Raw genomic sequence first — 23,327 nt, 5'->3', positions numbered from 1 at the left:
TCGAATTGCATAGTACGTCTCTTGCAATGGCCGATGAAGAAGTCATATAGAAAAAGGATTACTTATAATTTTGTTAAGCATGCGCTATTAATTGCTAAATGGTCGTTATAAAATGTATAATACTTTATATTCTCCCTTTTGAATGCTCCTTTGGTTTTGTATATAACATTGATAATTTGTAATCGTAGGAGATTCGCTGGACGGACTTCATAACTTAACTTTGGTTGTGATGTAGACGTCAGAGAATGTGATGTTTTCTGTATGGTTGGAGAAGAATGGCTGCGCGTGTGATGGCCAGCGAAGGTGATGTAAACATGCAATCTGATGACTTTGAGCCTCTTGAGCCTTCGCTTCAGAATATCCTGGAGCAGAAGTCTTTGAGGTGGATATTTGTTGGTGGTAAAGGCGGTGTAGGAAAAACTACCTGCAGGTATTAAGTTACGTTGATACTGTAGACGTTTATGATTAGTTATTTATTGGTTATTCCATTTGTTTGTTGTTGTTTGGTGACCGGAGGTTCTTGTATAAAAACTGGATGGTGGCTCCCAGATTTTTAGTGTCATTGTTACAGCTCTGTACATTTCTTGTGTCTTCTTGAGAGAAAACTATATCAGTGCCTTATAATTTGGGTGTTGATCATGTGTCTGCGCAGATTAGTAAATATCCATTTGTGTAAACTGATCTAACGTGGAGAACATTGTGAATTTCAGAAAGTGCTTCAAGCTGCAGTACAGTCCAATATCATATTTTGCATCAGTTGCTACAAGTGAGTGGTTTAAGATGTGTACGATTTTACAGAGCAAATAGAGTTAATAGTAACTACAACACTCGACAGTCCGCCGGCGACCCTGTACACCAACGTTAATAAGGTCGATGGTACCTGTCGAAAATATATCCGCATTTCGTAACTCGTGACAGTTAGGGGCATATAGGATTACAGTGCATACATGCAATTTGCAACACTAGTGTAAGAATAACAATACGTTAGCATACGTCACAGTATGATTGTCACAGATACTTTTGCTGATGATACTCTGCCAAGTTCGTTTTCATCATATACTGGTTCCAAGCTGATGCTGACTAGACTGAGCCTCGATCCGTTTTGTAGATAACATATAAACCACTTTTTTGTGCTCTCAGTTATATCTCAAAGAATTTCATAACTAACAGTAACAAAAACTTAAGAAAAGTGTGTGTAATTTGACTTTCATAAAACTTTTATTATATTTTGTAGGTTTCTGCTTGTGCCATCGGTGTTAACTGTTATTGATGTTTGTGTAGTTTTGCTTGATTGACAACTTTATTGATTGCTATTCAGCAGCTTGTGGTTATTTAAGTGGTTTGGCAGCTGTGTCAGTAATCTGTGAAATACAATGGGTTTGTGGAGAGGGTGGATATAGGACAATAGTGTTTAATCTGCTTGTGTTCTTCCTGATGTCGAATTAATTTAAGTTGTTTTTGACATAAAGTAATGCAGTACAAATGTGAGGGTTTAAAACAGTCAGTATCTTGAGCTTGATAAAGTGGCCCTACAGTATCCATTCGGGATAGAAGTTACTTATTGACACCCCCTTGCATTTTTCAATACGACGTGGATATAAACGTGAGGCTTTGCTACTGATCCATTTTTTACCGCAGTCATATCTTCTGCTTTCACATTTGTTGGCTTTCCCAACTCAACCAAATTGTCAGCTTCCAACCTAACCTATACCTCAGGCTGCACTACGAATCACTGTCATTGCAACCAAGATTTCTAAAGGTGGAGGGATTCCAATATGTAACTTTAGCTACTTTTAGGTTCAGTTCTGCTTATTGTTCTGATTATTACTTTTTTTCCTTTTAAATTTAAATATATCATTAACATAACAAGAATGTTCCTTATCAGTATGCCATAGGAAATGTGTGAGTGAAATATGCCATAATGTGGTATTACTTTCAAATAGGCTACTCATTAGTGAATTCATGTCAATTTCCAGGTGAGGTTGCACACTCTTGCTACTTTCTTGCGCACGTGGCTAAAATGTCCTTCCAGCTTAATTTGGAATCAGTGTAAAGCCTAACAGTTTCACTCATCTGCTTCCCACAGGCTTTAATTTGCTTCAGAATTAGTTCATGTGTTTTATCAGGATTACAAAGAATTCATTAGGAGAAAACCAATTTATCACTAGTTCTATTTTTTCTATGTTAGCAGATGCAATTCTGCCGTGTCACTATGTTTACTGAACTGTGATGTGTCATCTGATTAATATATTTAGCTCCTATATGGTATGGTAAATCATGAATTGCAATGAAGAACAGAAATGGACAAAGGACTGAGCTCTGCAGCATTCCACAGTCTTAACTTCCTAAAATGTTGAATGCCTGTTTTTAATTGAGACAGGTTGTCTTCTGTTGCTTAACTGTGAGCTAATAACAGCAAAAGAAATGGATTATAAAGTGCTTGTTCGCCTGATATTTGAGTATTGTTCATCCATCTGGGATCTTTATCAGGTAGGACCGATAGAGATCATCTAAGGAAGAGTGGCATGTTTCATCATGGTATCGTCCAACTGGCGAGAGTGCGTTATAGAGATGCTAAACAAACTCCACTTGCGGATGTTAAAAGAGAGGCATTGTGCATCGCGGAGAGATTTACTATTCAAATTTCAGAGCAGCACTTTTCAGGAGTACTTGCCCCCACATACATCTGGCGTATTGACCATGAGGAGACAAAGCTTCGTCTGGACATTTTGTATGGCCCTAAGGACTACGCCAACCTCGCTGCTCTCCACTGTCACTTCCTCTCAATTCTTGTTGTGTCCCGGGACTCTGAAGTTGTTTACACCGACAACTCTATGGCTGATGGTAATGTTGGCTTCACCTATGTCCACAGAGGCCATATTGAACAGAATTCCTTGCCCACTGGCTGCAGTATATTCACTGCAGAGCTTGTGGCCATATCTCGTGCACTTCAGTACATCTGTTCCTGTTCTGGTGAGTCGTTTCTTCTCTGTTCTGACTCCTGAGCAGCTTACAAGCTATAGACTAGTGCTACCCTAGCCATCCTTTGATAGCGAACATCCAGGAGTTCATCTCTACTCTGTAATGGTCCAGTCATTCAGGGTTTTTGTGTGGACCCCAAGACACATTGGAATCCCAGGCAACGAACTTGCCGACAGGCTGGCCAAACAGCCTACGTGGAAACCGCTCCTGGAGATGGGCATGTCTGAAACTGACCTGCGTGCTGTCTTACGCCGCAAGGCTTTTTGGCTTTGGGAAACGGAGTGGCATAACAGTGTTCACAACAAACTATCATGAAGGAGACTAGGAATGTGTGGAAGTCTTCCCTGTGGTCTTCTCACAGGGAATCATTTGTCTTTTGTCAGCTCCACATTGGGCATACATGTCTCACACATGGTTACCTCCTCCTTTGCGAGGACCCACCTCAGTGTCGCTGTGGTTCCCAAATGACAGTCGTCCACCTCTTGCTGGACTACCCACTTTCCACCGCTCTGCGGTGGACTTTTAACTTTCCCAGCACCCGACCTTCGGTGTTGGGCGACAATGCCTCAACAGCAGATATACATTTACGTTTTATTCGTGAGGGTGGGTTTTATCATTTGATCTGAGTTTTAGCGCATGTCCTTTGTCCCTCTGTGTCCCCCACTCTAGGGCTTTTAGGGTGGAGGTTTCATGTGTTGCAGAGTGGCTGGCTTCTCCTTTTTTATTCTCATGGTCAGCTGGCCATTGTTAATCTGCTTTCTTGTTTTTAATCTTGTCTCCCTGTTTCTTGCGTGTGTCTGTGGTTTTTTTTTTTTTTTTTTTTTTTTTTTTTTTTTTTTTTTTTTTTTTTTTTTTTTTTTTTGTGGTCGTTGTTGCCCTTCTGTCATTCTTCTGGTTCTTCCTTTTTCCGGTTATTGTGCCGTACGCGAGTGAAACAGGGTATGAGGGATCAGATAGTGGTTCCGAAAGTACCCCCCTCCCCCCCCCCCGCCACACATCATTAGGTTGCTTGCAGAGTATGATGTGATTGTAGTTGTCGATTTCGCATAACATCAAATTCCAGTTGTGCAAGAAGGGTGTTAGAGCATATACAACAGCTTTGCTGAGATGCGAAGTAAATCAGATACCAGATTCATATTTTCAAGTTCAGTTAACATCTTCAGTGACAGCAGCAGTAGTAGTAGTAGTTCTATAATATTGAAATCCAGACTATCTGTTGAAGAGGAGATAATGTTTGAAAGAGTTATTTAGCTGGTTGTACGTCAGAGGTTTGAAAGGCCAGAAATTGTTCAGTAGTTTTGAGGCATATCCTTATTTTCCTTCTAACCCATATATTCCCAGAACTTTTTTAATGCAAATTTTTGTTACATGCCATTCATTAGTGACCACAGATAACAACTGAAACAATTTTTAGTTGTCAGTTCTGAAAGGCCTCTCTTTTTTTTTTTTTTGCTCTCCCTCCCCTCCCCTCCCTCTTTCCACAGTGGGTTGATAATGACCCCATGCGTATATAAATTTGTACACTACAATGGAACAGGAATAATCAATTTATTATTAGGAATTTGATAATCAGTCTTCATTAGTTCAAGTTGTGGGCTATTAAGTAATCATGTTAGGTAGGTAAGGAACATGAAACATAATATTATGCATGAAATTCTGCTAAGCATTTGAGATGCAAATTTGTGTTAAATTTGCAGCACATTTTGGCAGTCTTATTGTTACATAGTGCTCATCGTCTTCTGACCTGACTAGTGATAGTAATGAGGCATATCCACAAGTAGGTACCATTTTGAAAAATGCCTCATAAAACATTTTTCTCAATCTAAAATTCATGTTTACAAGAAACAGAATTTTTTTAAAAATCACTTTTCTACATAGTTGCCACTGTTGTTCAGACATTGTCATAATGGGAAACCAATGTTTCTGACTGCTGAACACCATTTTCTTTTTTTGCATTGGCATCGCTGTCAAGATGTCTTCCTTCAAAATCCATGTAATGTTAAAGAACTGGTGATCAGATTGGGACTGTATGGCAGGTGACCGAACTGCTCCCAATGGAATTGTTGAAAAAGGTTTTGAGTGGGATCAGCAGAATGGGGATGTGCATTGTCATGAAGCAACATAATGCTTTGACTGAGCATTCCATGCCCTACAGCACCAATCTTACTCTTTCTATCACTTGTCCTTAAACTTGAAGCACGATTTTGGAGGAAGGCAGTTTGATAGTGATGACAATGCAAAAAAAACTGTGTTCAGAAGTGGCTACCTTCACTGGAGCCATGTTCCTATGATGATGACAAAGAAAAGGTAGTTTCCTGCAGTGACACATGTCGGAACAATGGTGACAACTATGTAGAAAAACAGTTTGATGTGTTCTGTCTTGTAAAAATAAATTTTGATTTGTAAAAAAAATGCTTTCATGAGATTTTTCCAAAATGGTACTTACTTTCTGGACATGCCTCATATGTTGAGCTGAATGTTTTCTTACAGAAACAGATAGCTGTCGTCATTTGCTGCTATGGCCCAGGCTCAGTTTTAGCATTGCCAAATTTCCAGAGTAAATACCTTGCAATAGATTAGCCAAATTCCAGTGTTTCTGTCCTTTCCCGGTGATCAGCCAAGCAGTGAAGAGTTTTATGGCATCAACTAGACTAATCAAAATGGGAATATGCCATTTTTTGCCTCTTATAGCAATATGGTAAGTTCCATCATTAGCGTCTAGTCTGTCTACTCCACTCATAAATCAGTTGTATTGATGTACAATGTGTGGCTTATTAATACGTTTTCTTTTTAGCAGCAATTGAGTATTGGTGTACTTTTTGAATGGGATATACTCTAAATCCATTTGACAACAGTGTAACCATGCAGCTGTGATTCCATTGTATGGTGCATATGTTATTGTTTGTGTCCAACCTGAAGTCATAAAATCCTCTCGGTTATGTTTTGCAGTATTTGACATCCATTTGTGGAGAGTTGTCCACTCTGTTTTGATGAATAATTCCAGTAATTTTCACATTGTTTCTTTGCAAAGTAACTATTAATCCTGGGGACGTTATTCTTTATTGTATTAGTCACTTTGGTATAATATTTTCTCCAAGGCCTATATCTCGCACTTAGGTCACCCCTCATACAAGTCAACTTGCAAACAATATACTAAATGAGTTGCTGCAGCCTGTGTATTGAATTCAAAATGAATTGGCCTTCCATGAATATGCTGTTTAGAGCCATGACGTTCGTAAGAGGATATCATTGATTCGTCAGTAGGTTACTAAAGTTTCTTTCAGTGAAAGCATACATAAGAAAGTTTTTGTTCATGATATCGAACAGTGGCTGAATTTTAGTCATTTTGTCACCTGTGCATAAGTTGTTGATATCTATGACATGAAAATATCTAAATAACTCTTTGAACCAGTTACATCGCACTGATTTGGTCACTAAAATGTTGTTGGGTATATTCATTGGCCTCCTAATACAAGCAGTGTCTTGGTAAGGGTGTGTAGCTGCTGAGAATCGGTATACCGAGCAACAGTACATCTCATCTGCTGTGCCCTACAATGTGTTTTATGACATCATCGTAGAGAAATCTCTCAAAGAACTCGATTAGTTCACTATGTTTGAGTGTAACTGCTACTCATGGGGCTTGGCAGTGGCTGTTCATCCTACTGGGGAAGCAAACTGTTCATCCATTTGCATGGCCTGATTTTGCTCGTGTCTTCCATGTTGTAAAGAAGGACCACCAGAATCATTGTCAGCCCTGTCAGATTGCTGAAGTGAGGGAGACTGTTCACCATATGATGATGTCGTAGACACGACCTGTGTGAGCTGATCCAGATATTGGAATAGGTTCACAGTAATGAGAAGTACTAGTAGGACTGACGTCTTTGATGTTTTTTAATTGTTTTGGCATTGTAGTTCTACCACCTCAGCTGGGATTGAGTACTAATTGATTTCTTTTCAACCTATTTATGGTGTCACAATCCTTTTCTCTGTAGTCTCCATCTGATGATGGGCACAAGGTGAGTCTATGTAAATACTGATACCATGGATGTGTTTGTCATCCAAACACCCCACTTAATTCTGTTATTTCATGAGTAATAGGTGCGTACCAGGAACTCAAAAAGAAAATAATACACATAAGAACATTGAGCATAATGTATGCCCACAGGATCATTGCTGACCCACAAAAATACAATTGAAAAATAAAGTTTATAAAAATAATTTGTATGAATTTCTCTAAATCACATAATAATTTACTACAGCTAAAAGTTTAGTAAGAAATAACATAATATATGTGGAATACTTGCTTTTGTATGCACTCAGTCACACATTTTTTTCCAAAAATGGACTTGTACAAACTTGCACTAATAACTATTAGTCAAAGTTATTTGTGTACCCAGTTGGGGCAAGGATCCCTAGCTTGGGGCTATTTCCGTCACATTCCTGGCATACAGAATTAGGCCACATATTGCTGCAATCCTTCTTGTTTATATTCCTTTTCTGTTGCTATATGCGCCTGCCTGATGGTAAAGTTAGTCTGTTATCCAAGCAACCTTGTCATGTAACAACAGGGTCATTGTCAACCCTATGGGCATAAATGGATGAAAGATTGGTGTAACTGTAGCAGTTTATAGTGCACCAGGAAAAGCTCAAGATTCTAAACAAGTACTAAAAATGAAAGAAAGAGAATGACAGATTAAACAATGGAAAATCCAGGATGGGATAATGGCAGTATTATGAAAAGGATAGATTGCTACTCACCATGTAGTGGAGATGAGTTTCAGACAGTCACAACAAAAAGACTGAGTTTTTGGCCAAAAGACTTTTTTTCAAAGTACACACACATGCGCGCGCGCCCACACACACACACACACACACACACACACACACACACACACGGCCACGGCCACTCACTCTGGTTGCCAAGGCCAGATTGACAGCCAGAGACAATGGCCATATGTGTGTGAGTTGTGTTTGTGTGAATGTGTGTGTGTATGTTGTCGAATTCAGAAGAAGGCCTTTCGCCCGAAAGCCTACTTGTTTAGCAGTCTTTTTGTTGTGCCTGTCTGACTCAATGTCTCCACTATATGGTGAGTAGCAATATATCCTTCTCTTAATATTGTCAGAATGACAGATTAGTTTTCTTTTACACAATTTCGGAACTGATAAATGTCCATTCTTCTGGAGTTGGAGAATCTTGCCACAGCTTTTATAATATCCTTGAGGGTGACAACATTCCAGTGAAGGGATTCCCTTATAGAAAGAGTAAGATTGGTGCTGTAGGGCATGGAATGCTCAGTCAAAGCATTATGTTGCTTCATGTCCAGTAGAAATCCTTGGGTAACACACAAGATATTAAATTAATTGCTGAAAAGAAAGTGTAAAAATGCAGCAAATGAAACAGATGAAAGCAAATGCACTAGTCTAAAGAATGAGACTGACAGGAGAGCGAAATGTCTATAGGAGAAATGAATGTAGAAGCGTGTGTAACTAGGTGAAAGATATACACCGCCTATAGAAAAATTAAAGAACCCTTTGAAGAAAAGAGAAGCAGTTGTGTGAATATCAAGATGGCAAACCAATTAAAACAAAAAAGGCAAAGGTGGAAGGAGTATACAAAAGATCTCTGCAAGGGGAAAAAATTTGAAGAAAATACTGTAGAAAGAAAAGAGGAAGTAGATGAAGATAAATTGGGTGGTACGTTAGTGTTAAAAGAATTTGACAGTGCACTGAAAGACCTAAGTAGAAACAAGGGCTCTGGAGTAGATGACATTCCTTCAAAATTATTGAGGTCCTCAAGAGAGCCAGGCATGGCAAAACTATTTGACGTTGTGTGCAAGATACAGGAGACAGATGAAATACCTTCTGACATCAAGAAGGTGGTAATTCCAATCCCAAAGAAGGCAGATGCAGACTGGTGTGGAAAACATTGACACAAATTTTTTAGAGAAGAATAAAAAACTGTGGTCAACTTTGAGAAAGATCGGGTTGGATTCTGGAAAAGTTTAGGAACATTTCAGGCAATATTTGACCCTATGACCTATCTTAAAAGATTAGACTAAAGACAGGGGAAGCAGTGGTCATGAAGGCAGTGAGGTAGGCTTGTAGCCTGTACACTATGTTGTTCACTCTGTACATTGAACAAGCAGTGAAAGACCATAAAGTGTTACTCGACTGCCTTTCAGATTGGCATCTGTAACCTGCAATGCAGCAAACAGAAAGCTGTCCCCACATTCTGGTGCAAGATGCTGTAGAGTCGCCACCTTGGAATTAAAGCGAGACTAATTACCACACACCCAGTCCCCATAACTGGAACACTGTGGATATGGAATAGTATGAGGACAGACTGTTGCCGAGGTGCTCCAGATTATGGTACATCTGAGCCTGGCACTATGCCACTCCCATGGCCTACACGATCTTACATTGTCCTGTCACAACAGGGTTGGATTGTGCAACTGTAAATACTGTCCATTGTAGCAGTGCATTATCTGCCATTGTTATTAGGCAGCTTTGAGAGGTACTGGTGATAAGTAAAAAGCATTAATTGTCCATTCACATATATTGTATTTGATATGTATATTAAAAACATCTCTTTCTTTTTGTCGGTTTCGTGTCGAATGAGCAAATTCTTGGCGAGGTCCTCCAATGGTGTTTTACCGATGCAGTGATCAGCAGTGCAGGTCACTTAAAAAAAGAGTGCCAAAGGTTCTTGATGGAGAGAAGTGCTTGGAATCATTATCAAGAACTACTGTGCTGTCTATTGATAGCAAAATGCTCAAAAAAGATTGTGAATTATGTATCAATCTTATATCTGCTCTGAAAAAATCTTATGTAATGATCTATGTAGTATTTATTAGTGTGTGCATAATACAAGTATGCCTTCGTTAATTTGTGTCAAGCACGTCCTTTGAGTAGAGCAAGAAAATAAATATTTTTTGTATTTACTGGAAGTGATTAATATGGCCCAAGTGTATCAGTGAGTGATTGTAAAAGGCATTTCTTTATTCAGGAACTTACTGTGAACAATCAACATTCAAAAACTGCTAGTGAGAAAATATTAATTTGCAAACTGTTACGAACTTCAAATAATATTGTTAAGTGTATTGATTCTTTAGAAGTGACTTATGATTTATTGCATTGAATGAAGTGCTTATGTTGCATTAATGACATTGTAAGCAGTGATATTTACTTTTTGTAGGTGTAAGTCGGTGGTCAGTCCCATAAAAGTAATTCAGTTCAAGATTCAAATTAGAAATTGAAACTAATCGTGCACAAACCATTTGATCTTAGAAAATTGTGTGTACATAAAGTTTGCAATGAATCAGGAAATCTGTGGATGGCTTCTGATAACTGTATTAATGTTCAGAAGTATTTTGAAACCTATTAATGAGGAAGAATAAAGCAGTTCTGTTAAGCAGAATCTGTGCTCTTTCCATTGCTGATGTGAACCGTCATTGTACTTAAGGGAATGCTTACAATTTTACCCTTCAACGGCGACGTGCATTAACCTTGTGACACGGTCTGTTCTCTTCTATGTAGATTAATGACCATACTTGATATCTGAAGAATTATTTAACCTATTCACAGTTAACAGGGGCACAGGAATATAACAAAACTCATATAATGTGAAGATTGTGCAATATTTAGCACAGTCACACTACTTCTTCAAGAGAACCTTTCTGTTTGCTATTAATGAGAAACTGAAATCAAATAAGAGAAGATTTTGCACAGTATTATCTGTATAGCAGTAATACTTAAAAAGAATCAGCAGTGGAGAGATAGACTGGATTGGTGAAGCATCACGGGAGATGCAAGTGCGCGCTTTATTGAAGACTATATAGATGAGTCTACATGTGGCATGGTCTGTAATATAAAATGGAAGTGTTCTGCAAACCAAAAGCACTTTGGGTTACCACATACTCCATGACTCTTACACAATCTGATGTGGGTCATCCACTGCTACTAGACTCAGCTTTCACTAGCTGCAAGTCTTATGGACTGTGACTAGTCCTGATGCTGCCAGGATCTGAATTGGTGCCTTCCAACAGGAGACTATTTGCTGGCTGACTTCAACCGACTTAAAGGCACCTACTTTGGGGTCCAGGGTTAGCACCTGCACCTGACTTGCTGCTGAGCCACTACCTGTCTGCATGCACACCCTCTGCTATGGCACACTTGCATCTGTGGACTGTTGTCCCTGCATCTTACATAGGGTGCTGTGTGCCTCTCCTCTTTGCTTCAATTTGATGTGACCAGGGCTGGGCTGGCTGTGTTGATGTGGCATCTGATGGGGCACTGCTGGGACATGGTTACAACACAAGGCCGTGCCACTGCATCCTGGTAAGTGGGGCTACTGTGGCTACCACCTGGTTTTGCCACTGTCAGCTCAGCCGCCTTGCTTGGCTCCCACTGCTGGGAGCTGACTGCAGCAAATAGATACTCTTGACTGAAGTATTGATAGAGATGAATAGCCCATTGCTTTTTCACTGCTCCTGTGACTTTACGATGGCTGACCATGTCGTTCATTGTATCTTCTACACTCTGACGATCCTGCACCAGCATTGTGGCCTTTAGCCTGGTCATTAACATTAAAGCCATCCTGACCCTACTATACAATTACAAATTTGGAGAATGAATTGAAGTAGTGAGAGAAAAAATAAAAACTTTAAGGCTTGGTGTTGATATGATTCTGTCAGAAATTGCAAATGACTTGGGAGAGCAGTTGAATGGAATTGGTAGTGTCTGGAAAAGGTGGTGAACATTGACAGTAGTAAATCAAGGAGACTAGAAAATAGTTGTATTGCATCAGGGGATACTGATGGGATTAGATTAGGAAACGAGACACTAAAAATAGTCTGTGGGTTTCGCTATTTTGTCAGACGGTTGCTGGAGTACCTGTTGATTAAAAAATAAAGAACAGATTTCAGTTGTTCATTACATACAGACAAACTATAAAAGATAAACACATTAGGTGCATCACAAGATAGAGGAAGGTTCGAAGTTTTGACACAGCTGCACTGCAGTTTGTTTGTAGTGACATGGTGACTACACCACAAGAGAAATAGTTTTGTGCGTTGGAATATGCGTTAAGTCCATCCATTGTTCAAGTGCAGTATTCCTCCAAGGTCACCAGACCTCACATCTTGTGAGATAGCTGTTGTCCTACATATGGCTGCTACTCTTGAAGAGTAGGTTGTTAAAGCTGTTGATTCCATAAACAAAGACCTGTTGATTCATGTGTGGTATGAAATGGACTACTGTTTTGATGTTTCTCGAGCAACGCACTGTGCTCATATTGAGTGTATGGTATAGTGTGTGTGTGAACCTAAAATCGTTGAACCTTTCTCTGTCTGGGATATGTCCAATGTCTCATTTTTTCTTTTTGAATCACACTGTAGACAGAATATAAAATGTACACTGTTGGAATAGCAAGAATAGTATTTCTAAAGAAGAGAAATTTGTTAACATCTAATATAAATTTAAGTTTTAGGAAGTTCTTCTGAAGTGCATGTTGTGAATGTAGCCTTATACAGAAGTGAATTGTGGATGATAAGCAATTCAGACAAGAAGAGAATAGAGGCGTCTCGATATGTGATGCTACAGAAGAATGCTGAAGATTGGATGGGTAGACTGGGTAACTAATGAGGAGGCACTGAATGGAATTGTGGGAGAAAAGAAATTTATGGCAAAACTTGACTAAGAGATGGGATCAGTTGGTAGGACAGATCCTGACGCATAAAGGAATTATCAGTTTGATAATCGTGAGAAGTGTGAGCGATAAAAATTGTTGAGTGATAAAACTTGTAGAGTGAGACCAAGAGTTGAATACAGTAAGCTGATTCACCAGTGTTTCTTTGGAGGTGAAGATGTTGGCATAGGATTGAATGGTGTGGAGAGTTGCATCAAACCAGTCTTCAGACTGAGGACAGAAACAAAAACAATCAATGGTGTCTATGTTGTTAGTATGATTTCCTGTTCTTTGTCACTGCAGTTTCATTTTTACAGTTTCCCTTATAGAGTTCGACCAGTTACCTGACAGTCACATTAAGTGATCATTTCTAAGCAATTTTGTCTTTGCTCTTAATTTTTTGAAATTTTTTCTTGTAAATCTTTACATATTTTACTCTGATGTCATTCACACTTGCAACACCATGAAAGTCGCATGCAACAAATGTCAAATCCCCATAAAGTGTGTTACATGGTTGGATATGCACATGATCAGCAGTTCAACACAATTGCATAAAATTTGTAGGAACAACACCATCTGTATTCTGTGTGTAATGCAAGATTACACAGACCTCTTATTTCAGAAATAACATTGGAATGTTTGTTGCTTGTTGAGAAGATTGTTTTATGCCTTGTGAAAGAGGCATGAACATCATTATGTGTCGGATGTTGACTGCAGCATGGTCATATCCTATACCACATTAATGTTAATGGCAATGGTCAGTGCCCCCATATGAGTAGCACTTGAGATGACAGACGTAGTTTGCTCAGCCATGCAAGATTGTACTGTCACATCACATATCTTGAGCCAGGACACATCGTTTGCATCGAAATAAGTATCCACATGGACACTGAAGTACCATGAAATGGTAGCACTGTGTCCATTGTTAAGACTTTTCTTGATGCAGCAGCAGAAAAAGGTACATTGACAGTCATTAGCACAGTGACAACAGAAGTACATACAGAAGTAGCACCTTGTTGTCTTTCCGGACAAGTCCCAGTTCTACAAACACATCGCGATAACACACATCCCTGTGTAGAGGCTCCGATGAGAATGAACATTGCGATACTGCATTTGTCATTGTCATACAGGCACAGCATCAGGTCTGATAGTGTGTAGTGCCATTGGGTACACAAAGGCATCGCCTCTGGTTTACTTAGCTGGTAATTTGGATATCACTTACTTTCCTGGTGAGTTCATGTCTATGGTTGTCTCTTATCTTTGAGGTCCCCGTTACATTCTCTCTGAAGATACTGCAATACGACTTGTTTCTCATGATTTCTGGACCTACTTTGATGCAAAATGTGTTTGACTTGAGCTGGCCAACATATTCTCCAGCTCTCAGCTGTTGAAACCATCTGGCCATGGGTTACCGAGGGACTAGCATGCAGTGCTCACCAGGCACTACAATTTGTCAACTCTGGTGGCCTAGGAAATGATTTGCCTGTATCTGTTACCAAGCTAGGTTTAACTCGATGCTCAGCCAGGTTTGAACCACTGTTTGATGTCTGAGGTGGTTGATCTGTGTACTAAATTTTGCATTCTGTACACCTTCAAATTATATACAAATTTAGTTATATATTATTCACACTATGCTGTGTGCACAATATAAGTAAAATTTTGTTAAATACTATCCTTCCTAGTGTTGAAATGTTAATGGCCAGTCCTGTATTGATTGAGCTTTTGTCAATCTTTCTAGTTGATGACTGAGTCATTTTAAGGTTTCACAGTAATTTGTAATGCTTGTTGTGATTCAGGTACTGCGTTGAGTGGCTCTCATGATTGGGCTTTGCTCATTTTCTCTGGAAAGCAAATTTGACAGCAGAGATTTTTAAATTATTGGAAATGGCTTGTGGTAGCATTTCTGACCAGGGTTCATTGTTTAGACCATTTATAAAACTGCACTAGTTTTCACAAGTATTTGTTTCATAGGTGAGATACACTATCCTTTTCCTGGTGTCACAGAAATTTAGGACATGTACATTATGTTTGGATGTCCTTAAATATGTATGACTTAACACTATTTTGTTAGTGTCTACATTTGAAAGGCTCTTATTAGCTGAAATATGTTGAAACTGTATAAGACATACAGAAATCCCTGAAGTATTGTCACAGAAGATAGTGAGAAAGTATCATAGCAGTTGCAAATATCAGTTTTAGGTACTTCTTTTTTCATGTGCTGATGTGGACCATATTTGTGACAACTTGCTATGATGTGGAATATGTCAATAGGTTCACAAATAAGATCAATTCTGTTTGTGTGGACGTGACTAAATTCTGTCATTTACACAATTAGATTTTTAAAATCATAATCTAAAGTAAAATTTTATAAATATAATCCCCAACCCCCTACAGATACTATCTATTCAGAAGGTCACCAGTAAAATGAAAGGATACATCAGGCACAAATTATTTCTGTATGCCTATCTTCCACCACCTTTAATTAACAATGGAAGTGGTCAGATATTTTTGTGACTTAATTTTTTTTTTTTTGTATTTCTTCACAGTAAACTTCATAAAGAATTAGTAAAAATATTGTAAAGCTGTTGTTGTTGTTGTGCCTAATAGCTACAGGAAGTTTGGGGATGGACACAAATTATCATCCTTACTGCAAATTTCTGTACCACGAATGCTTTCTGTCTGTGTGTGGAATTGCCCCAGGAAATGATTCCATATGACAACAGTGAATGGAAGCCCAGATCACGTAATACTCTTCAGAAGTATCCAGAGTAAACTAATTTTCTAATAATTTCATCACCAATATCAGAAATTATGCACAGAGCAAATATTTCTGAAATCAAGTATTTATGAAGAGATATTTGATTTCCAATTCAGTTCCGAACAGTATCCGTACTGTGGAATTTTGGACAGTCAGTTTTACGTATTTCCTCTCACGTATGCTGTACAGTATTGTTATTCTTGCTGATATATCATGCCTTGTACCAAATTGAATGAACAGTGTTTTTTGAGTTGAGTGCATAGCATAAGGCTAAAACTTACTGACATTCATATTTTAGTTAGAAAAATGGAAACTATATAATTTATTGACATAAATGTCCTCCTTTCAAATGCACTACTTCTACACTAAAAAACAAGATTGAGTCTGTTTGAGAGTCTGTTTATCATGACGTTATGAAATTGTTTTTATCTTGAACTGTATCATTAGACTGTTATTCATAAAAATTGATAGTCATTGGTAGTGAATAAACAGTTGATTTCAGGTATATTTGTGCAATCTACCAAAATTCGTTGTGTATGTCTTATGTAAAAGGAAGCAAACCTGATGCTGCCAATTTAAGTAACACAGTCACTTAGTGGTGACTGCCTTCAAAAAGTCCACACAAATCATTTATGCAGTCCTCTGCTCAAAACATTTCTGTAAATCATTTGCCATGACAATGTATGGAAGCTGTCCTTGTTGCATCTTCCAGTGAATGGGTAAAACATGTTTGTAGTATCAGCGATTGATTTGGATATAAGTATGTAATCAGTCAATTTTTATTTTTATTTTTGATGCAGTGTGTTGTACTGTTAACTAGTGCCGGCCGAAGTGGCCGTGCGGTTAAAGGCGCTGCAGTCTGGAACCGCAAGCCCGCTACGGTCGCAGGTTCGAAGCCTGCCTCGGGCATGGATGTTTGTGATGTCCTTAGGTTAGTTAGGTTTAACTAGTTCTAAGTTCTAGGGGACTACTGACCTCAGCAGTTGAGTCCCATAGTGCTCAGAGCCATTTGAACCATTTGTTAACTAGTTTTCAAGCTGCAGCAGGCTCATCAGATAGGGTTGTTAAACTTAGTCCATGATATAATATTCCTGTACCACTTTCATCACATTAGCCTGCAGTGGCTTGAAAACTGGTTTCTGAAACAACAAATCATATCAAAAATCCAAAAAAGTGACTACTTGTGTATTCGTAGCCAAATAAATCACAGATTTAAATCACCGTTAAATTTGTCATCTATAATCGATATACTAAATGATTAATGGAAAATCTCATACAAAGATGTGAAACAAATACTAACAAAGAGATAGAGGGGCTAGCCAGTGCTTACCTGAGCTCAGTACAGCCGATAGATAACACAAAACAGAACAGAAAATTTACATTCCTAGCTTTCGGAACTTTGTTCCTTCATCAGGGAGGAGAGGGGGGAAAAAGGGGAAGAAGGGAAAGTGGATTTAGTTACTCACAACCCAGGATATGAAGCAACAGGGAAAGGTAAACAGGGAGGGTAGCAAGGATGGAGGCATGGTTGTCAGAGGGAAGCCAAAGATATTCTACTGTTAAGTACTGTGCCAGCTTCAAACCAAAGAGGATGCATACATAAGTAAAGAGGTATATAGTATAAAGATAAACACAACTATGTAGGATGAAAAGATGCGTGAATGGCTAAAGAGGAGAGGGAAAAAGAAGAAGTCTGGAGAGTAAATGGGAGTGACGTTGGTTAATGAAGGTTCAGTCCAGGGGGATGGCAGGATGAAAGGATGTGTTGGAGTGCAAGTTTCCATCTCCGCAGTTCCGAGGGACTGGTGTTGGGTGGGAGAAGCCAAATGGCACGTATGTTGTAGCAGGTTCCTAGGTCCCTAGAATTATGCTGGACGGCATGCTGTGCTACTGGGTATTGGACATCTCCTAGGCGGACACTTCGTCTGTGCCCATTCATGCGCTCAGCCAGTTTAGTAGTTGTCATACCGATGTAAAAGGCTGTGCAGTGCAGGCATGTTAGCTGATAAATGACATGTGTTGTAGGGTTTGACAAGGATGTTACAGAGGTTAGGGGGCGACGAAAGGCAACTCTGGGTGGTGTGGGGAGAATATTGTCAAGGGATGATGTCATTTCAGGGCTTGACTTGAGAAAGTCGTATCCCTGGCGGAGTAATTTGTCGGTGTATTCGAGGCCAGGATAATATTGTGTGACAAGGGGAGGGGGATGCTTCTGTGAGGTCTGGGGGTAGGAACATTGTTGTTGGACGGGGAGGAATGTATTGCTCTGGAGATCTGTTTGTGGACAAGGTCTGCAGGATAGTTGCGAGGAAAGCACTGGTCAGGTTATTGGTGTAACTGTTGAGGGATTCGTCACTGGAGCAGATAAGTTTGCCATGAATACCTAGGCTGTAGGGAAGGGAGCGTTTGATGTGGAATGGATGGCAGCTATCAAAGCGAAGGTACTGTTGTTTGTATGTGGGTTTGATGTGGACAGAGGTGTGGATGTGAGCTTCAACAAGATGAAGGCTATAGAAGGCTATCGTTTTTTGTATTCCTTATGGTTGTAATGCATTTGAAAATAAACACAGCTGAGAAATAATGCGTAAAGATCAGAGGATCATCTTATACATGGCATCGCCACAGATTTGAAGCGCATACCGTGGCAGGGTTGGTACTATGTTGTGAACCAGCCTGTAGAAGCGCCTTGTGACGTAGCTGGGTTGGCAGAGTGGGGACTCACTCGCTCTTCAGTTTACCGACAGACTATATTTTCAGCTTAGGCTTTCACATCTCATCAGTGGCCTCAAATCGATGTCTGTCTGAAGCATCATTGATATATCTAAACTCAAGATAACCCGAAGGAGTAAGAACTGTGTGTGGAAAGCTGTAGAATCTGAAATTAAAGTTTGAGTTATCTCAAAAGCTGCAGCTGCCATATGGGATCAAGCGTTGCACAAGACAGAGATCAACCTCAAGACAGCCAATGAAACAACATTGTATTACTGGCTTTAGATCCGTCTTGAACAATGTACTTACTGGCCATATCTCTCCTGGTAATGCTCCAAAATTGGCCTACTTATCACAGAGGATAGTGAAAAGGATCTGAAGTATGTCTTTTGTTTCTTGTCCCATAATGATGTGCTTTGATTACACATTTCAGGAATTCTTCTTTCAGCATTATGTAATGCAATTTTGTGTATGTATCCTCTCACTTTTGTCACAGAGCTAGCATCCAGTACGCAGCACACTTGTAATCTGCAGCATTGGAAAGCTTCCTGACAGCGATAAGAGTTGATCTAACACTGACATTCAGTTCCTTGGGCAAAACCAGTTCTCACCAATTATGGCATTAGTTCATCCATTATTCTCCGAGGGCACTCTGTCACCCTCTCTCTTGTATTTTTAATTGCACAAACAACCATTAATTTTGTAGAATAGTTACATCATTTTAAAGATTGAAGAATGCTTTATTTTTTATACAATCCCCATTTTGGTTGATGCAGTTTTTTAGGCAGCTATGGCATTTTTACAATGCCCACGTCATACAAGCTTGCTGCCATTTCCCTCAGGTAATGTTGAACCTTGCCTTTCACCTCATATATGGACCACCTCCTCTATCTAGATAAATGTTCCTTCAAGTTAAGGAACAAGTGGTAGTTGCTCGGTGCCAGGCCCACACTGTGTGATGTGTGGGTGATGATCCAACTAAAGTTTTGCAGGAGATACAGTTTGACCGGCAGCGTGTGGGCAAGTGTTGTTGTGGAGAATACTTATGGCCTTGCTCAATGCGCCTCTTCTCCAGTTCTGAATTGTCCTGGGTTTTTTCAATGTTTCACAGTACCTGTCAGCATTTGTTTTTGTCCCAGCAGGCAAAAAGTTGTCCTCCTCCTGGTCCAAAAGCACAATTCCCATGACTTTACTGACCGACAGTGTTTGTTTGAATTTTTGCTGCCTGGGTGAAGAGTGATGGTGTCATTCATGTGCTTGTTGTTTTGTCTCACATGTAAAGTGGAATGCCCAGCTTCTGTCGCCTGCAATAATATAGCCCAAGTAGTTGTCCTTTTTGTCCGAATAACGGTGAAGAAATTCCTGGTAGGAATGAGCTTGTTGCTGATTCTGGTTTTCTGTCAGTATACAAAGTACTCATCTTGCACACACCTCGCCGTATCACATTTTTTCTGTTAAAAACCTGTGGATGGTGCTTCGGGGAGCCTCAGGGAGTAAAATGCAGAGAGCCTCCGGGATGATCCTCTGATATTTATGCATTATTTCCTCAACCTTTGTGACTGTCTTGTCGGAAATTGATAGCCTGCTACTCCTTTCTTCATCATGAATTTCAGTACAACTGACTATAAAATCTCTACACCACTTGTGAATGTTTTTGACAGCTGTACACATCTGTCCATACATTTCTGTCTGTTGGCAATGAACTTCAACTGGTTTAATACCCCTTGCGTTAAAAAAATTAAATAACTGCACGAACTTTAAACTTGGTGGTAACAATAAATGTGAACTCTTTTGAAGGGCTTCCCAGCCAAGACAGAGCATCTAAGTGAAGTGAACAGGGAGTCATTTGGGATTGGAGGAATCACAACAGTGTGACCAACAGCTGGACAACAGTTTCTCCATGTCACAGATGTTTCAGAGACCCCCCCCCCCCCCTTTTTTCCCTCATTGTTCTCATAATCATAAATGACCACAATGAGCTAATCTGAGTGTTACGCATCGACAAGTAATATTTGTTTTGTTCCACTCCCTTCAGTGAATTTCTTGAGGTTATATTCCTGCTAACCAACAATATCTTATATCTAATTTCTGTTTTACTGCTAAAGGCATCACCATTTTTTTTCTACTGTGTTTCTCATTGTACAGGCAGTTCTGTCTCAATTAAATCTTTCCTTTGTAGATATTTGAAGTGTAATGCTGTGAATTTGGTGTTACTCTTTGAAAGACACAAATAATATGGGAGTTAGTTGAGATTTTTTGGGAAAAATACTAAACATCCATTAATTGGTATAGTTTGTAATGAAGTCGTCAGATGTCAAAAGTAAGGAGCTGAATTGCTGGTCCACCATTATGTTGCTGCACTGTGTGCACCCTTGTGTCCTTATAATCAGTCATGGCATCATTGTATATTGTGTTTGGAGCAATGACTCTGTTCTGTTGGGGTGCAAAGAAGTGATTACTGCCTTGTGTGCTGGTGCCTTTACCCCCAATTTCAGTGCCAAATAATCACTCTTCCCTTACAAAGGGAAAATGTTATTGCTGACCAGTCTCTGCTGTCCTTTTTAGCCTTCTACATTGGCATGGTTACCACCAAATTATCAATTAGGATGAACGGGCATAGGCAGAGTGTATATACTGGCAACTCGCAATATCCTGTTGCAGGGCATGCTCTACAACATGACATTCGTGACCTTCGGCGCCTGTTTCACCACACGTGCCATCTGGATTCTTCCCCAGACACCAGTTTCTCAGAACTCCCTGGGTGGGAACTAGCACTACAACATGTCCTTGGTTCTCACCACCCACCTGGCTGTAATTTACATTAATTTCTTCTGTCTCAGCTTTTCTTCACTGTAAACTACTCTTTGCTTCACTCCATTTTAGTTTTCTGCATCTTTGTTTTTCCTGTCTATTTTTCACCGCCCACTCCCACCTCTGTTATGCACAATGCACTTAGCTTCTCACTCTTATTAACTCGTGCACGATGTTTTAGAAGTAATCTCTGTCTTGCCTATTACCCTGTCTTCCACCTTTAAGCTCTCAAGTTTTCAAATCTCGTCTGATGCAGTCCCCAACAATCAGTCTTCCCTTCTCATCCCATATGGTAAGTCTCCCCTGACCTGCAGTTCTGGGTGACTTTCCCAAGATCCAGTCCTTTTCCTTCACCCTTCTTCCTTCCCCTTCAACCCTTCTGCCTGAAGGAGGAGCCATTGGTTCCGAAAGCTTGCTAATCACAACAGTCTTTTATGTGTGTGTTCTGCTACTGCTTGGTGAGTAGATTTTTTATCTATCCAATTAAATAATTTTATACGTCAGTTTGGATGAAGTGGACTGATCACATCTTAGCATATTTTGGGTTTCATTATCTTTGCTTATGATCTTTAGTGAACTCTTTTTGGTTTGTACGCAATTGACGTCCAAAGAGCCCTTGGCAGCAGAAAATGGTGACACATTTTCTGATGTAGTTGGTGTTCTTGGAAAATGTATTATTTGTCTGTCTACTACTGTGGTCTGTGTACACACCAGCCTAAATGTGGTCACTGGATATTTCCAACTTTGCAACTGTATCGACACATAATCTGAATTCAGAACACTAATGACAAACATAAACATTGTGTGAGACTAGAGAGGCACGTCTTTTTCTAATTGATTGTATATTTGAGCATCAGACCTTTAGCTTTTCTTCTTGTTTTGCTGGTGTTATACTTTCCACAAATAACATGTTACCTTCAAATTAACTTGGAGGGAAGTATATACTTTCCACAAATAACATGTTACCTTCAAATTAACTTGGAGGGAAGTATATTCTAGTCTTTTTCAACAACAAAACATTAAAAAATGGTGTAGTTCGTAAAAGGTATTGTCTGTAAAAATGTTAGTCTTCAAATACCTACAAGTTGTTATTCTAGTGCCTTATAGTGGTCTCAGTTATTAAAATATTTTATTGCACAGTGTAAGATTCCATTCTATTGCTTGTAATGTCTGTAGAAAACTTGTGAAAATTGTATTTGTGTCATGTCATTGCTATTAACAGCAGACTTCACCAGAGCAATGTTTCTATTTTATATAGACCGACATTAGATTCCCTATATTCATATTCATCGAAGAGATACTGTTAGCTGTCTGATTATTAACTTGACTTACCATAGTAGCACTATCAGTCCTACATACAGTTTTTAGGAATAAAACTGTAATAAAATGTCAAGCATCTCTGAATGTACTTCAATTTTTTGTTGCAGTTGCAGCCTGGCTGTTCAGCTTTCCAAAGTACGAGAAAGTGTTCTCATCATATCTACAGATCCTGCACATAATATATCAGATGCTTTTGATCAGAAGTTCTCTAAAGTTCCCACCAAGGTTAAAGGATTTGACAACTTGTTCGCAATGGTAATAAGAAAATGTAACACCATGGGACAGATAATTCAAGAGTATGTGCATCTCATTGAATGTGGTTTATGTGATTTTGTCTTCTGATATTGCATGACAGTTTTACTATTCCAACAATTTTTCAAGGCAAATGATGCTTTAACTGAGGTATAATTTCCAGATAGAACATCAAAAGACCTTTTCAGCTGAAGCAAAACATATTTGTTTGTGTAAAATTCTTCTAGTGCAACTGTATTAGTTATGATAACACTGGGGGAAGAGAACTTTCGTTGTCAAACAATGCACAATAATAACTAAGTAACTGTTCGTAACTTTAAAGAAAAATAGGAAACATTTACAGAGAAAATTGTGAAGGGAGAAAGTATGACTGAATGTTGGAGTGCAACTTGATCTTTAAAAAGCTGTTGGCTTTATAGTTTACAGCTGAAAAATAGAATTTATGAGATGAACTGTGATGTTGAGTGAGTGCTTATTGGCAGTGGTGTTATTGCGTAGTGAGAAGTTAAAGGAATATTAAGAGAGTTTGTTAAAGGATCCTTCCATATTTTCTCTGTATGCCCCTGCATTCTATTTTAAATAATAGAAAAACTCAAGCACAGGAAAATATAAATAAAATTTTCTTGTAATAACTGATTCTCTATAAGTGGACTGTCATTGCATTTAGATGAAACACTGTATATACAGTTCTGTACTGCACAAGTGCTGAGCATACCATTAGAAATAATGGACAAGAGTAAATCAGTAAATGAAGCAAAATTTTCTGATTGTTACATGTTCATATTGATAAGAATTTGAACTGGAAGTAAC

The 23,327-nt window shown here is 39.1% G+C and overlaps 1 protein-coding gene across 1 annotated transcript in view; it reads left to right on the top strand.

Annotated features, from left to right (window-relative positions):
• The first annotated feature begins 228 nt into the window (after positions 1-228).
• The window catches only part of LOC124616170 (ATPase ASNA1 homolog), a 79,876-nt gene continuing 56,777 nt past the window's right edge, over positions 229-23,327 (top strand). The window contains exons 1-2 of the mRNA XM_047144452.1: positions 229-430; positions 22,373-22,520. Of these exons, the coding sequence (XP_047000408.1) occupies positions 276-430; positions 22,373-22,520 (303 nt within the window). The 5' untranslated portion in view covers positions 229-275. The remainder of the gene's footprint in view (positions 431-22,372; positions 22,521-23,327) is intronic.

This window comes from Schistocerca americana, chromosome 5, assembly GCF_021461395.2.
Source record: "Schistocerca americana isolate TAMUIC-IGC-003095 chromosome 5, iqSchAmer2.1, whole genome shotgun sequence".
NCBI classification, from domain to species: domain Eukaryota; kingdom Metazoa; phylum Arthropoda; class Insecta; order Orthoptera; family Acrididae; genus Schistocerca; species Schistocerca americana.
The sequence above is the reverse complement of the archived record's forward strand: the minus strand, read 5'-3'. Positions and strand labels throughout refer to the sequence as shown.